The sequence below is a fragment of the Rasamsonia byssochlamydoides genome, assembly GCF_041956645.1.
Source record: "Rasamsonia byssochlamydoides strain NRRL 3658 unplaced genomic scaffold VTN77scaffold_56, whole genome shotgun sequence".
NCBI classification, from domain to species: domain Eukaryota; kingdom Fungi; phylum Ascomycota; class Eurotiomycetes; order Eurotiales; family Trichocomaceae; genus Rasamsonia; species Rasamsonia byssochlamydoides.
Window position 1 is genome coordinate 100,099 of NW_027192439.1, and position 12,894 is coordinate 112,992.

At 48.5% G+C, this 12,894-nt stretch overlaps 3 protein-coding genes across 3 annotated transcripts; 1 reads left to right on the forward strand and 2 right to left on the reverse strand.

Annotated features, from left to right (window-relative positions):
- Window positions 1-1,524: 1,524 nt before the first annotated feature.
- On the reverse strand, window positions 1,525-2,280 carry VTN77DRAFT_7047 (uncharacterized protein; the record flags this gene model as incomplete). Its single annotated transcript, XM_069423393.1, has 3 exons — window positions 1,525-1,916; window positions 1,991-2,151; window positions 2,264-2,280. The coding sequence occupies 3 exons, from the start codon at window positions 2,278-2,280 to the stop codon at window positions 1,525-1,527; spliced, it is 570 nt and encodes a 189-aa protein (XP_069275677.1).
- A 1,244-nt stretch (window positions 2,281-3,524) lies between these two features.
- On the forward strand, window positions 3,525-4,281 carry VTN77DRAFT_7048 (uncharacterized protein; the record flags this gene model as incomplete). Its single annotated transcript, XM_069423394.1, has 3 exons — window positions 3,525-3,623; window positions 3,888-3,957; window positions 4,034-4,281. 3 exons carry the CDS (start codon window positions 3,525-3,527, stop codon window positions 4,279-4,281), a joined length of 417 nt encoding a protein of 138 aa, XP_069275678.1.
- Window positions 4,282-7,826: 3,545 nt separating this feature from the next.
- VTN77DRAFT_7049 (uncharacterized protein) lies at window positions 7,827-9,762 on the reverse strand (the record flags this gene model as incomplete). The annotated part of the gene is made up of 3 exons (XM_069423395.1): window positions 7,827-8,776; window positions 8,844-9,384; window positions 9,445-9,762. 3 exons carry the CDS (start codon window positions 9,760-9,762, stop codon window positions 7,827-7,829), a joined length of 1,809 nt encoding a protein of 602 aa, XP_069275679.1.
- Window positions 9,763-12,894: the final 3,132 nt, after the last annotated feature.

The window sequence follows — 12,894 nt, forward strand, 5'->3', positions numbered from 1 at the left end:
TAAAATACACACACCGGGCGAGTGGACGGGGCTGGGCCACCGCATGTCAATTCCCTTGGCTTCGATTGCCCTGCCAGCTACTGTCTCCCGAAACACGCCGCATTCGCAGGTTGCCAACAGCCTTTCCGGTTTCATACACCGGGCAAAACAGGAGACTCACGATATCTACATCTGCGCTTGTCCTCGGCAGCGCCCGATACGGCCAATGAGAGTGCTGCCCCGCGGCTATCGGGGTCCTCAACCTCGAGAATCTCCTGTCAAAGATCCGAGCTCTGAGAGTATTGCCTAGGTTATTCGCTGTCTGCGTTTCCGATATTGTTGTCTGCCATTGCGGGCGCAGGAGGCCAACTACGTACATGGTACGGCAGCAGGGATGGAGGACGGCAATCAGATGATGTTTTGCCTGTGGGAGTCCTGGGGAACGGTGAACCGGTTCGGCAAGGTCACTCCAGGCCAACCGCATGCCGTCCACTCACTGCACGAGTAGGGCGTTCTGCCCATGGTTGCAGTATGATAATGCGATTTATAAGATGCTTATAAGGTGGCACCACCCCAGAACACTCACCGAAAACAGGTGATATGTTTGGAAAACATACTTCCCTTTTTTTTTTCTTGGTCTCTTATCTCGTATACCTTTGACTCACTGACCTGACTAATCATTGCCAGCGTGATTGCAGCATCCAGAAGAAATGACGATCGCTGACTCTTTGCATAGGGCGAAAAAGCAAGGGAGATTTGGAAGCCTTGACTTTGAATAGCAAGTTGTCTATCCTACCTGTGCCAATCTGCCAGGAAAAATGGAGACGATTCCACCAAGACTTGTTCTATCTCGAGTCAAGATCAACCCCGCACACAAACCTGGTTTACACTCTGCATAACCAGGGCTTTTCCGGCAATAGTCCGTTCAAGGGTACATTATTCAGGATCTCGTCGAGCTTCCCATAGCAGGGCCTTTATAAACCCACGAGTCACTGTGATTGGAAAAGCCGAGTTCGAAATTAGCTCTGCATGGGCTGTCATGGACTTGTGGCAGTGTGCGGGTTCTGACAATGCAGCCACAATAAACGAACTTAATATCTGTCGTCTCCCAGCTTTCGCTAGTCAATATTTTCTTATATAATGTTTTTTTTTCTGGAAGAGCGCAAACGCTGGAATGATCCAAGCAGGCTACGCCTAGTCACTCTGCTGTTGGACCTTGCAACACCATCTGGGTTCATGTTCAAATCAAAAATAGTAAGCAATGTTGCGAATCATTATCAATGCCCTATTGATCTAGCGTGAAAATGCATTTGATGCATGCAGAGCCTCAAGAGCCCCAGCGCGAATCAGAACCCACTCTCACGCTGTTACTGCCAGTCAAAAACTGCGACAGTATGGTTTAATGCCTTGGTTTACATTAAGATACAGGACATAACAGGGTTCTGTCCCCATAGCCCACGTTCAGTATAGTATAAGTCTTGTATACATATTTGCTGAAACACGAGCAACACAAATCTCCACCAGTCTCCGCTGCCAGTGAGGATTTTACTCCTCCTTGACGCCACCTCTCCACTTCTTCTCCGCGTTCTCAATCGATGCCTTGTCGCTCTTGACCTCGCCCTGGGCCATGCCCATGAAGCCCTGCGGAGCCTTGAAGGGGCGTTGAAGGTCGCCCGTGGCGGGTTTTCCGAACACGTGGATCTTAACCAGGTTCGACTCCAGGGCGCTCTTGACGGGGATGATGGACTGGATCAGAAGCGGGTTTGTGTACTTGAACCACAGATGCATCACACCCATCATGCCGACACTGATCAGCTGCGACTTGATCATATTCCGCAGCTGCTGCTTATCGTAGTCCATGACAGTGGTCGTCACAGGACGAGGCTCCTCTCCGGATCCCACGGGCGCAGGCTCGACATATTTGAGAGTCGTCATATCTGTTCGGAAAAAGAGCCGTCAGTTGCTTGTTCTCCAGACCACGAGCTGTGAGAATAGAACGCGACTAACGTACCTTTCTTTTTATTTATCACGGATTGGACGTAGAGATAGATGCCCAAAATAATGACATTGGAGAAAATGTACAAGGCCCGGATCCCCAGGAGGACATCAGGGTTGTCAAAAGGGATCTTCTTGGAAACCTGCATCATCGCAAGGATGATGATCAGGTTTGTGCTGTAGATTGCAATTGCATCAGTGATGAGAAGTCCGTTCCACTTTTGTTTCTGAAGCGATCATATTGGAGTCTGCATAGCGCTGTGAACATCAAGAGTCGTGTGACACTTACACTTGAGGAGAAACCATAGTGACGGCGATGACTCAGGAGCCCCTTGACAGGATCTGGCAGTGGACAATGCAGAGAAAAGAGAAACTGGAGAGCGGCTGGGAGAGGAGGACAAGTATCCTGAAATCAAAATCTCAATGGGGAAACTGGAGAGTTGTCCAGTTGGGAAGAACGTCACGTGATGTTGGGGCACGGACGCAAGATCGATTGCGCGAGAAGGACAAACACCTAACTAATCTGGCCGGCCTGATAAGCCAGATAAGAGTGCTACTGTACGGAGTACTTGCCATTCGAAATAATAGAACTGACAAATATGGTTTTATTTTTTCTTCCTTGAGGTTCTCTTTGTTATTCATCTCCAGGTCGGAAATTGCCAGCATGAACAATGATAAGATTGTAGACTAATCATTAATTCTGTGCAATGACTCGTTTGAACTTGATTTCTACCTATACCGGTCAAAAGAGCTCATGCCAAACCAACCTGGGTATTTGAGTACGGAGTAGATTGTAAAATATTAATGTACATGGCATTTTAGTACTTTCATATAGGGCCGAGACCATGTTGCAGGTCATCGCTAACTTTGCCACAGAGAGCAAGCAGGTCGATCTGTTCACGTGACTGATGACATAAGCCAGCCTCAACCACCACCGCTAGTTCTTCTGCCATCTGCCCACCTTCATACCAAGAGACCTGGCGAGTTGCGGAAAGAATGCCGACTTTCTCCACATCAAGATGCCTTCATGGCACATCAATACGATTGATTCCTGACTGGAATCATCGTTGAACGATACCATAACATTTCTGCAGTGGAGCATTAGCTTCTCAATCGCAGAGATCACAGCTCCTGCTGGAAGGCAAGATGCAATGGCTCCTACCTTTCCCTTCCGAGATGCTTCTCATGGGAACTTCTCAATGCATAGATACGGACATGTATCTATGCAATATTCAAGATCTCAGTATCTTTTTTTTTCCTGAAATTTGTTGGTCCTCTTCGCAGTCGACCTCGTGGTGCTTCGACAGGCAGGACCGCTGGATGGGATGTTGAGGTGTGGTCCGAATCGGGACTAGCGTGACTCCACGCTCCACGCCTGTCTTCAAGGCGGTGCGATCGACAGACATTTCTAACTTCTTCATCCATCAACAACGCGCGTGCTTTCCCGCCTTTCGGATCGATTTGCCCACCACGCCCGAGTCCGATCGCTTCACAATCATCCTTGACGCGAGTTTTCCATCACTGCGACAACGACATCGAACTTTTTAAAAATGGCTGGCGGAAAGGGAAAGTCTATCGGCGGGAAGGCTGCCCCCAAGGACGCTGCGGGGAAAACCCAGAAGTCCCACAGCGCAAAGGCTGGCTTGCAGGTTGGTACTTCAACTTTCCTTTATTCACATCGAGGTTGCTTGCAAATGTTATTTCCTATATTTTTTGCATTTTTCGCATGTAAAAGGGGTGGCTTGATGGGTTTTTTGTTCTCTTTGGATACGCGTCAATCCAAAGTGACGACACGGGTGGTAGTGCCACCATCTGTTCTAGCGACGAGTCACTCCCTTGTCTTGAAAAAAAAACTATCATCGTCCACCGGTCGTTTTTCTTGAGCCCAAGCTAACGAGAATGCCTCTTTACAGTTTCCTTGCGGCCGTGTCAAGCGTTTCTTGAAGAACAACACGCAAAATAAGATGCGCGTCGGTGCCAAAGGTATGATATTAGTCATCTTCTTTCCAGTGATTCCGGTGTCGCGACATGCTAATGTTCTTTCTTCTCCACGCCACAGCTGCTGTCTATGTGACTGCCGTCCTGGAGTACCTGACCGCTGAAGTCCTGGAACTTGCTGGAAACGCCGCCAAAGACCTCAAGGTCAAGCGTATCACTCCCCGGCATTTGCAACTCGCCATCCGAGGAGACGAAGAGCTGGACACGCTGATTCGAGCGACCATCGCCTTTGGAGGTGTCCTGCCACGTATCAACCGTGCTTTGTTGCTCAAGGTTGAGCAGAAGAAGAAGAACAAGGTTGAGGGTTGAGCGAGTCCTGACGATCAACGGATACGGCTTTTATATTTGACGACTTAAAAAATGGACCTCTTGTCTTTGTTGACAGGTGGCCTGATATTTCCACATATTCTATCGGTTTGCCACGTCGGGAGGCGCGGAACAGCATCTCGATTTGGAGCCCTGCCAAGACTGCTCCCAAATCTGCTGTCTCTGATGTCTCTTCCTCGCACCTGGCCTTTTTCATTTTCTTTATTCCCCTTTTCTTCCCTGGTATTTTTCATTCTTGTGGTTTGATTGACTTGCAAGGGCGGTGTAATGGCTTAAGAGGATAACTGGCAGTGGGAACCTTCTCTCTACTTTTATGGATTGTTACGCGTTACCCTGTTGTACAAGTAGTTCTACTAAATGCGAACAGTACCTAAACCGTTACTTTTAACCATTCTACATGCTACATCGCAACTATTGTAATGTATGGTCATGATCCCGATATAAAAGTAGCGCGATGCGGTCCCACTTCCCTATTATGTACTTTTATGAGGGGTAACACCCGTAGAAGTGAGCAGCAGTGTGCTTAACAAAGTACACCCTGAGTTGCTCAGCTCAGCCCTCGACTTTTTTTTAACACCATTCTATACTATCTCTTACAGTAAGCAAGACAAGAAGGCCAGGCCGCGCGACCTGGCGCAACCCTCCTTCTCCCCTGTAGATAACTAGATACCTACACCTTATATATATAGTGGCCACCTACTCAACTAGGTACTAACCAGCCAGGATGTAGCAGCTAAGCAATCTATTTCTTATACCATTTAATAATGCCGAGCTTTGTTTATTTATTTTCATCCTAAGTGAAATGATAAATCAGATGATCACTTTTTTTTTTATTTAATTTCTGTCCAGAAATTGCTTTATAGGCCGTTTTGCAATATATTTATTACATTACCTAATGGCAGGACCCGTTTGATGCTTTTCCTATTAATTTCCAGTATATAGCTAAGGAGTAAATGCTGCAACTAACTAGTTCCTACATCAAGACCACAAAACTTCCTGAATCTAGATTGTAATTATCATTGGTAGTTATCTCTAGTGACTTGTGACGATGAGGAATAAGGTAGAAGAGATTGATCCCGCTTTTATCCCATTATTATTACCTAATAAATAAACTAACATCCCTTAATCAAGCATGTAAAGGAGCAAAATAAAATAAGAGGGTATGGGTATCTGTAGTATTTCTTGGGTCCTCTAAAGGGTGATTCCTTTTTTTTTTCCCTAAAGAGAAGGAAGGGTATTTATCATAGACTCATCCTAAGGGTGCTATAATTAATTGATTGGATAGGAGAACACCTGGGCCTTGGCTGGCTGTATCCCATATCTCCCCTTGTGAAACAACCAATATATTATATTCGCCAATTTCAGAGCTTTGGCCCTTCAGCCAAATTTTTCCAATGTACCCCTTGAGATCGACCAGCTCAGGAGGTTTTGCTATAAAGAGAAAGAATGAAGGTCAAAAAGAACAATATTAATTAATTGACTGTCTCTAGAAACTTGTAGGAGAAAGGGGTCATGAAAGGAGGCAGGGTCCATGAGCTATATATGTGTGCAGGATCTGACTGGCCATTCCAACGGTGTCAGCATTCCAATGGACATTGAAACTTCACCTTTAATTAGTCCATCGAATTTCTTGATATCTACATAAGACGCTGCAACATCTCCAGCTCCCAAGACATCTCCACAAGGCTCAGATGGGTACTTCCAACTTGTAGTGTAAAACCCAAACACGCGACGATAGAGGGTTTCACAACGTATTTGTTGCAATGAAGTCGGACTCACTGGGACTATTTACAAAGATGAGGTTGGTTTCAGAGCTTTGTCCCCGGCAATAGGGGGGTCGCACCTCAACGCGGTGCTGGGGATGAAGCCAAGATGAACTCCTTCGAATCTACTCCCTCTTCCTTGGGGGTTAGGAATGAAGGGTTTTTGGTTGGCATCGTTAGTCCCTCAATATGATCTCCTTCAGTCTCTGACGGATAGTACCTGTCTATCAGATCTTGGAGCCACAGAATATAATTTCTAGTCCATTAGGAACCGGAGGACATAGCCTGTTGTCTGGAAGATCGAACATGGAGGCTGAAGTCGCGCTCCAGCAGAAGTTTCTTTTTTTTCGAGATTTATTTACGGTGAGATGATTAGAGTAGCTACTAGTATGATATGCAGTGGCCGGGAAGGGAGCAGATATAATTAAGGAGTTATATATAGAGAGGGAAAATGTCCATAATAGGAACAAACACTACCTCTTTATTTTTTTTCTTTCTCTGTGACGTTGCGCCCAACCATCCACACCATACTGGATCAATGAACGGTCGAGGAGCATGTTACTCGAGATTACTTCGGGTCGTCATTCATATCAACATCGCTGGACAGCACGAAGAAAACCATCGTAATACTCTACACAATAGCAGCTGCAGACGTAAACTTCAAACACAATCATATATTGATATTGTTTAGAAATGTAAGACTTTAATGTTAGTGACAAATCGAAACCAAGAACAATGATAGCAATCAAAAAACCCTTCGAAACACGGGTCAGGTATTAAAAAAGGACACACACAAGGAGGACAGCGGAAAACTGGGAAGCAAATTATAAAATTGCCACCATCACAGAATTACGACGCCAACTGCCAAAACAGAGAGATAGTAAGGTAAGGGAACCACCATCAACGTTCTTTCTTTCCCAGTCATCGGACCCATTCCACTCACTGTACGTACCATAATGACGGTTGGGAATCACACATGGATAATCCCGTAGTCGCCGACTCCAGATGAAAACAGAGAGATAAAAAGACCACAACTGCTTAGCTACCGTCATTTCACACTTCTCGATGGAAAACGGTTATTAGCAAGAATGTGAGTGAGATCTCAGCCTGCCATTGAAGAGCTAATCGAGCATTGATTGCTGAATATTGCAATTCAACTGCTCGAATCGCCTTCACCTGGCAGACAGCATGGAATCCCACTAGGAATTAAGACAGAGTTAAACAGCATAAAGGAAAATGGAACACAATGAAATGATGCAAAAGTTGCCCATGTACATAACACACAGTATGCAAAAAATGCTGGTATGTCATCACTCTCTCAAGTTTCCGAGAGATCAGCGTTTTCTTTTTTGTTTCTCCGTTTGTCATTCCTCATATTCTTCTTGGCCCCGTTCTGCGATATCGGCGGAGGAAAAGAATGGATGCTCATGCGTACCAGAAAGCCGGCCTTTTTTCACAGCCAGAGGCCTCCCATCATTCTCAAACAGTGAAGTCATCATCCAATGAAACTCGTCTGCTGGGCTGCCCCAAAAGGATATCTAAAAAAAACTCGAATAGATAGGGCGCAAATCTTTTTTTCGGATTCTCTTTGAGTCATCTCGTCATCCCTCATCGAATCGTAAAGCCGCATATAAAGTCCCAATAGGACAGGGCCTCATGAAATACAAACTTCGTGATCATCTCTCTCTCTCTTTTTTTCTTTTTATTATTATTTTTTGTGTGGACATGGTGCAATGAGTGAGTGTGTGTGTGTGTGTCATCCGTCTATTCAACGATTATTTCGACTCCAGAGTTCGCACGAAGCTCATCGCTGCCACGCGACTGGTGTCCATTCTGGCGTCGAAAGCCAGATCCACGTTCCGGGGCTGGACCCCGTGGCTGTCTCACAGGCAGACGCTCTTGAGACTGGTTGTCGAACCCGACACCAATCGAACGGTTGCTCCCAATCGGCCCAGCGGAGGATGACTGGTTATCCTGTTGTTCCCAGGAAAACATTCCTCGCAGCCTTCTGGGGCTACCAGAGGTTGGTCCGCCAATGCCAGTTCCAAGTGACAGTGAACCCAGGCTGTTCACCAGCAGGTTCTCATCCCGTTGCATGCCCAAAGAGGATCCGGACGGTGTCGGGGTCAAGGTGGGCGTGTTCGAAGTCCCGGTCGTAGTAGCACCATCAAACTGCTGGAGACGCGTTCCGTTGGTCTGCAATGTGGCGGGGAAGCTCGCAGACGAAGGAACAGGGGAAGGCGTATAGGATCGCAGGTCCGCGAAGGACTTGGCAGCGCGCAAGTTCTGTGAGTTTCCAAAACCACCAGGCGAGTCCAAGACTCCTAGGAAGTTGTTGGAATTCTGACCACGCAGGGAGCTGAAAGTACCAGCTCCATCTCCCCGTGCCTCACCGAAATCAATGGTGGCCGCGCGATTGAGACTGCGACGAGAGGCGTCCGACGAATGGACCGTTGTTGCGATGGAGGACAAAGGAGGACTGACATTGGAGCCGGGAGCAGCCCTGAACACATGCACCTGGCGCTGATCACCAGTGCCACGAGAGGCATGGCCCAAGCCCATATTATGGGCCAAAGTGTGTACCGTACGGCGTTGAATCGGTGTTAGGGTGGATGGGAAGATCAGAGCTTCGCGAGTGGGGTCTTCTTTGAAGAGAAGGAGCTGAGAGTAAAACTGAAGGGTCTCCCTGTCATTCAGGTCCACCTCTGGGAATGCTGCCGGGTCAGTTTTGCCAGTATTAGACAGAAGACAGCGGGAACGAAAGGATCTTAGCAAACTTACCTAACTTGGTACCACGTTGGGAGACCGGGGACGGAGAAGTCGCGGGCATGTGTGAAGTGAGGGAGGACATCGAGCTCTGCGTCTGGAGCTGCGATGCAGCCATGGGCCGGTGCTGCTCTTCGAGCTGTCCACGTCGCTCTCGTTTTTCTCTCTCGATACGCTCACGTTCCTGGAGCGGTAGCATCTTCTTGTATTCAACCCGCAGTTTACGTCCCTGGAGCTCAAAGTGATTCAAAACCTCGATAACCGTAGCGGTCTCTTCAGCCGAGGTGAAGTTTGCAAAGGCAAGGCCACGGAAGACACCATTGTCGAAATGATAATTGAACGCGTAGGGCAGCGGGAGGTTCATCTCCGTCATCAGCTGCACAAGCTGCTCCTTCTTGACGGCAAAAGGGATGTTTTTGATGACGATGGCGGTCGGGATCAGCTCGTCTTCGGTCTCTTGGTTCGCAGGGGGATTCTGAACCTGTGATCCTTGAAGCGGGCCCGGGGGCAGGTTGCTGTAGGGACTGGGGATGCCTGGCTGTTGATCGAGCCACGTCTACTGAGGATTAGTGACAAGAGTTACGTATCAAATAGCTCGATGAATGGGAGGACGCACCGTTGGAAGCCTCGATCTGGTTTGAGTCGTGGGCTTCATCCTGCCAGTTGTAGAGCCAATTCCTCCCAGGGTATGAGCACTACTGAACCCATTGGGATTCCACGTCTGGGAGCCCGACATTTCGTATCCGTAGGGGGAGCTCTGCAAAGGATTCAACCGGTCGAGCCGACTGGTATCGTACCGAGCCAGTGGGTCTTCGTAGGGGTTGCTGGATGGCATCGGGCCGTACGCGTCAAACTGGCGGGAGGGTTGGCGGTGCAGAGGCTGTTGGTGACGCTGGGATCCTGGTGACCGCGATGACGGGCTGTCGTGATACATAACTTGGGACTGGTGATAATTGGAGAGAGGTCGTCGGGGGAACGGGAGAGGGTTGTCGAGTCGATGGGGTTGCTGTAGGAGCTAGCAGGTCATAGGAGCAACCAGATTACACCAACCGAATGAGCAGACACAAAGCAATGATATCAGATAACAGACAACCCAGAGGAGTTGATGCACGACAACCGGAAGTTATGGTGCTGGCCCTCAAGCGGTCGATCGACAGCGAGCACGAGACTGGTTCTCTTGAACAAAAACTTGAAGACAAGACTCGATCTAGTGGTTGCCCCAATTGTCACTGCGAGGTAACCCTTTTTTTTTCCTTCTCTCGACTCCCTTTCTAGCCGAAGGACGTAGAAAGATTGCACGTTTTGGAGCCTGTTGCGAATCGGAGAGATTATATCAACTGCAGCCCAAGAGAAAATTCCCGCCGATCGATCTGATGGCACTGCTGCTGCAATGATGTCTTGAGGTAGACAGAATCCCTGTGTGGTGGGAGCAAAGATACGACGACGATGATTGCACGCGAAAAAGCACACCACGCGGCCGTTGTTTCCCTTTTTTTTCCTTTCTGCGCGCTGCCCAAAGGATCCCACCAGCACACAGAAAATGGTCGGGTATCGGATGAAGAAGATCAGTCCCGTGGGAGGAGACTGCAAAGAAGAAATACGGGGAATAAAAGATGAAAGAAATAATGATGATGGAGGGGGGAGAGGAAGAGGGCAAAGGAGTCGGGTGAGAGAGAAGGGGAGGTGAGAGAGAGAGCAGTAACCGGTTCGGGCGGCGTTGGAGATGGATTGGCGGCCTTGGGGCCTTGTCGGCCTTGGTTAAAGGAGAGTGGGGGGAACAAGACAGGTTAGCGGGAGTCGGCGGAGCAAGGACTGCACAGTTGTTGCTGAGATTCTCGTTGGACAGGCGACCAGCGAGAAAAAGGGAGAGCGTGTGGCTGAGGAAGGCACGACAGCAGCAGGTGCAAAAGAGGCGGCAAGTCGGAACTTGGAAGTCGGGCTAATTGACTTAATTGACTCGAGGCTACGAGGCCCCTAACGAGGCCCTAACGAGGCCCCTTGGTGCCCCCGACTCCCCGGGAACATGGGCCGCCCCGTGCTGGTGGTGCCCGCGGACCATCGCGGATGACGCCCCCAGAACAAGGACAAGCACGATCAGCTCGCTGGCACATGCCTGCCTGGACAGCAACCCTGCCCTTCGATTCATATTCTTCAAGAACTACATCCCACTCTTCCAAAACATCTTTTCTCGACATCCCATGGACTTGTGCTCGACTCGCATTGCTGCGTGATCCAGAAGGAGCCACTCTTCTGGCTACGTCGGAAATAAGCGCGTCTCCCAACGGCGGGAAGTGGCGGGGAGAGCAGTCCCGAATCCTAACTATCTGTGCGGTGGGCCAGATACTACGACACCGCGTCCTGGCGATTCCTTCAACGGACAACGTTTAGTATTGCTTCTAGAAGAACTTGTGGACACTCGACTCGAACTATTTGTTTGATTATTTTACTAGCATACCGTTGCCAAGTTTCACCAGCTACGGAGTACGGAGTACCTATCTATCGAGTCCTGTCAGAAAGAGTTGCTGCTGTATGGTGCACATCTATCAGATCATGTCGATGAGTTTCCCTTCACCAGAAGGCAGTGGATCGATACTCACGTCCTTGAAGAATGCCCCTTGTCTTTTCAGGATGCATTACCGACTCCAAGGAAAAGGGGAAGCGGGCGATCCTTCTCCGCCGGGGAAGTCGTCTGAGCTTATCCATAATTCATCAAGGAGGTGCTTTAAAAAGGAGACATGATTCTCAGGTAACTTTGATTACTAAATTACGGAGGATAAAGCACGAAAAAAGAGTCTCATCTTCCTATCCCGTTTCTGTGTTAGCTAGCAGCATAACTACCTCACAGTTTCCCAAGTACCAGGCGCGCGAAAGCCAGCTAGCCAATAGTCCAACTTTGCGAATACTCGGGGTTTCGTCGCCGATCCACATGGATAATTAGCTCGGCCTCTTTTGAAGCTCTGATGGGGACGATCCAGACACCGCAAGCTCCTGCTCTGGGGAGATACGCAACCTCCAGTGTTCCCAATCTCGTGAGCTGGACGAGTACGGAGTCTAACTCTACTCCGTACACCCTTAAAATTTCAGGGACAAGGGCCCATTCGGGCCGAGAACAAGAATGCTTCCACGCAGCATATCATTTCGTCGATTGAACAGCCCAGACTACGGGTTCATCCCGTCGGGATGCTTCCTAGCCTCCAGTTGGCAACTTGGATGACTTGGGTCAACTGGCGGCACTGTCGATGGCGCATAGTATACGGAGTACTCCGTAGCCGTCGTCATTCCGAATCCAAGCGCTTGCTTGCACTTTGCAACTAAAGGGTCGCCTCATGACCCTTCATCAGTGTCATCTGAGCTGTCCCGGGAAAGCTCCCGCTAGCCCGGGTCTCAGGGGTTTGGGCCACATAGTTAACCATGCAGCTGAAGATAAGATGATTATAAATCTGGATCAAACTGTTACGTACGTTACGTACGTAGTGCTCTGTCAGATGTGTTGTATGATTCGAAGAAAATCAAGTTCAGCTGGGTGTGGACGATCCCGGATCGTAGCACCTGACCTCGTGTATACAAAATAAGACGGGATCACCAGAAAATGACTGCGACTGGAGTATGGAGTACTCTTACGAGAGTGCCTATTATTATTATTATTACATCAGCTTATGGATGTCTCCGATCGTCCAACTTTACTGCCTGTACGGAGTACATTTTCTTTTCCCCAAATCAGCTCTCAACCTTCTCCTTTCGTGCCCTCAGCATCTCCTAGAAAACCAGCATTTCCAATTTCATCCTTTCCTGTTCATGTTCTTCATGTTCACGTTCACCTGCTGACTCTAGCAGTACCGCATTGTCTCCTTCACCTCGATTTTCCAGTTCCCGTTGTAACATCCATTCCTTCTCCCTCTTTGCTTTCCCCTGTGTGGCTTTATCTTTATCATGACTATGACTTCCTTTGTTGTCGTTGTTGTCTTGTAAGATGTTGCAGCGTCAAATCAGACTGGTGACTTCGGATGCGACTCGATAAATAACGATTTTTCTGACAGTCTCATGTTCAACTCCTGTTCTGTCACGT